We start from the raw sequence: 2,916 nt of genomic DNA on the forward strand, positions 1-2,916 counted from the left end.
ATGATCTCTCCTCCATCTCTCCCATCTTTCTTGCTTCGTTTACACATGTCTATTCTTTCGTTTTTTTCATGTCGCTATGACCATTTTTACTTTCTTTCTGTCTTTTTTCTTTCTTTTTTTCTTACGTATTCCTTTCTTTTTTTCCTTGCTGCCTTCCTCTTACTTACTTTTTTTTTTCTTTCTGTCTTTCTCCATTTCTTTTCTTTTTCTTTCTGTCTACCTTTTTTACTTCTGTTTTTTCCTTTCTTGTCTTTATTTTCTTTCCCCTGTCATTAACTTATTCTTTCTGTACTTATTTTTTCATTCTGTCATTTGTGGCACACTTTCTATTGTTTTCCTTACACACACATGTCTTTCTTTTTTTTTCTTTCTGTCTTCCTTGTTACACTTTATTATTCCTTGCCTGCTCTACCTTTCCTCTTCTTTATTTTTCTTTCTTTCTTTTTTTTCTTATCTGCGTTCCTACTTTCTTTGCGATATCGTTTTTTTTCTTTCTGTCTTTTCTTTCTTTTCTTCTATGTTCGTCTATGAAAGAAACGAATAGGGTAAAGGAGTAGGCATAAACTCACGGGTTACAAATAAGGCATAGGTTGGGAGGCCAGCTCTTCCCTAAATGTCCGCTACACAGCTGTGCATATGGCTGCTGCGAATACCCGTGAACGATCATATGCATCCTGGTGAGTACAGCCGCCAAACCTGCTTGCTGTTACCTTGAAGATACCTGAAACTACTGAGTCGTGGTTGAAAAAGCTGGGATGGAGTACCCTGCGAAAGTTCGAGGAGAAAATGGGAAGTGAGAAATTAGCGAAGTGTAACTGAACATAGACGTGCAGTGAACAAGGTAACGACAAAACTATTACGCTTTATATGATACAATGGGATACACGTTCCCGGTTTTGATCTTATCCGATCGCAAGGTTCGATTCGCATGCCTACCATGTGAACTTTATTTTCAGGAAACAAGAGTTTTCAGTGATCCGAGATTATCTTGTCACAACAGCTATTGATCAGGCGGGCATGTCCAGAATTTTCAATATCTTATAAGCTCTTACCGTGTCTTGAGATAATTTTGGTTTATAACGACTCAGACACAGTACCTAAATGCATTTATACACACACGGACCGATGGCTGAAACTTTGGATTTAGGCTTTGGGGACCTCAAAACGTGTTTTGGCACTAAAAACTGACCATCGAAAATTTGACCCGATTACATTACTGTAATGTAGCCAGTTATTTGGAGTCAGATTCGGTCTGTCTTGCTGTGAGTTTCCAGCGAAATGTAAAATAAAATTTGTTCTCTTTTCAAACATTCTGCATTTTTCATATCTATTACATTGGCGACGATGGAAAAGTTCCAGATTATTGGTGATGTGTGCAAGTTTAATCCTGATGAGGAAGAGTTTTCTGATTTCAATGAAAGGTTGGAGATGTTCTTTCTAGCGAATGGTATTGTTGACGATAAACAGAAATGTGCGATTTTCATTTCGTCCATGTCGGCAAGTACTTTCAAGATTTTGAAAAGTTTGATATCTCCAAAGAAGGTAAACAAATGTGCATTCAAAGATGTTATTAAATGTATGAGTGAACATTATTGCACAAACAGATTGGTGATTACTGAACGGTACAAGTTTTATAAATACTGTCAAGAGCCAGGTCAGTCTATTCCTTCTTACATAGCCAAGATCTCTGAGTTAGCATCCCATTGCAGATTTGAGGATTTCTTAGATCAAGCTTTGAGGGACAAATTTGTTTGTGGCTTAAGTAACAATGCAATTCGTTCTAAACTCTTGGACCAAGATGACAATCTTTCGTTCAAAGAGGCTTGTGATATAGCCAAGTGCAAACAAGTAGCTATGTCAGAGAACGAAAATATTCTAATGCCAAGTAAGAAGTCTGATACCTACATGGAAAATGTAAATGTTGTGCAGAATAGATGTAAACATTGTGGTTATTCTCATTCCAGTCTTTGTAAATTCAGGAGGGCCAGGTGTCACAAATGTAAGGAATTGGGCCATATTGCTCCGGTTTGCGAGAAGAAAAATGTGAAATACATGCAACCAGGGAGCAGTGGCAGTGGCGTAGAACATGATTCTGATCTCAATGAAGATTCTCAGCTTCTACATATCAGTCAAGTGTGTACCATCAATCACGTAAATCAACAGTTCAAGGAATACAAAGTGAGGATCAATGTTCTGGGTAAGAATTTTCCAATGTGTGTGGACACTGGTAGTCCTGTTTCTATTATTTCTTGCGATGCTCTTCGTTCCCTAGATGAAAAGTCTTTACTTCAAAATATTGAAAAGTCATCGCTATCTTTGAAATCCTACAGTGGAAATTCCTTGAATGTGATTGGTATGGTACGTGTTCCGGTTGAATATAAGAATGTTACGGAGTTGAAAAGCTACTTGGGTCTACTGGGCTATTATCAGAAGTTCATACCAAACTTATCTTTCTTGTTACAGCCTATGTATGAGTTATTGAAGAAAGATAAAAAGTGGAACTTCAATTCTCAATGCTCAGAAGCCTTTGAAACAAGTAAGCTGTTACTTGAAAAGTACAATATTCTAGTCCCATTTAATGAAACTAAACCTTTGGTTTTGCAGTGTGATTCCTCCGACTATGGTATTGGAGCTGTGCTGGGTCACGACTATGGTGATGATGTGATTCGTCCAATTCATTTTGCCAGCAAAACTTTGTCTTCTGCTGAAAGAAATTATTCCCAAGTACAGAAAGAGGCTTTGGCTGTGATCTATGGAGTTCAATATTTTTCCAAGTATTTGACTGGAAGAAAATTCACGCTGATCACTGATAACAAGGCCTTGGTTACTCTATTTGGTGAGGACAAAGCGGTTCCTATGCTATCTTCAGCTAGACTACAGCGGTGGAGTCTTATTCTGTCCAATTTTGACTATTCT

At 37.7% G+C, this 2,916-nt stretch overlaps 1 protein-coding gene across 1 annotated transcript; it reads left to right on the forward strand.

Moving 5' to 3' along the window:
- Window positions 1–1,317: 1,317 nt before the first annotated feature.
- On the forward strand, window positions 1,318–2,897 carry LOC113472286 (the record flags this gene model as incomplete). Its single annotated transcript, XM_026831973.1, has 1 exon — window positions 1,318–2,897. A coding segment is annotated over exon 1 (1,553 nt), but the record flags the coding sequence as incomplete, so codon positions are not given.
- Between the last annotated feature and the right edge of the window lie 19 nt (window positions 2,898–2,916).

Source organism: Diaphorina citri, unplaced genomic scaffold (assembly GCF_000475195.1).
Source record: "Diaphorina citri unplaced genomic scaffold, Diaci psyllid genome assembly version 1.1 scaffold4623, whole genome shotgun sequence".
NCBI lineage: Eukaryota > Metazoa > Arthropoda > Insecta > Hemiptera > Psyllidae > Diaphorina > Diaphorina citri.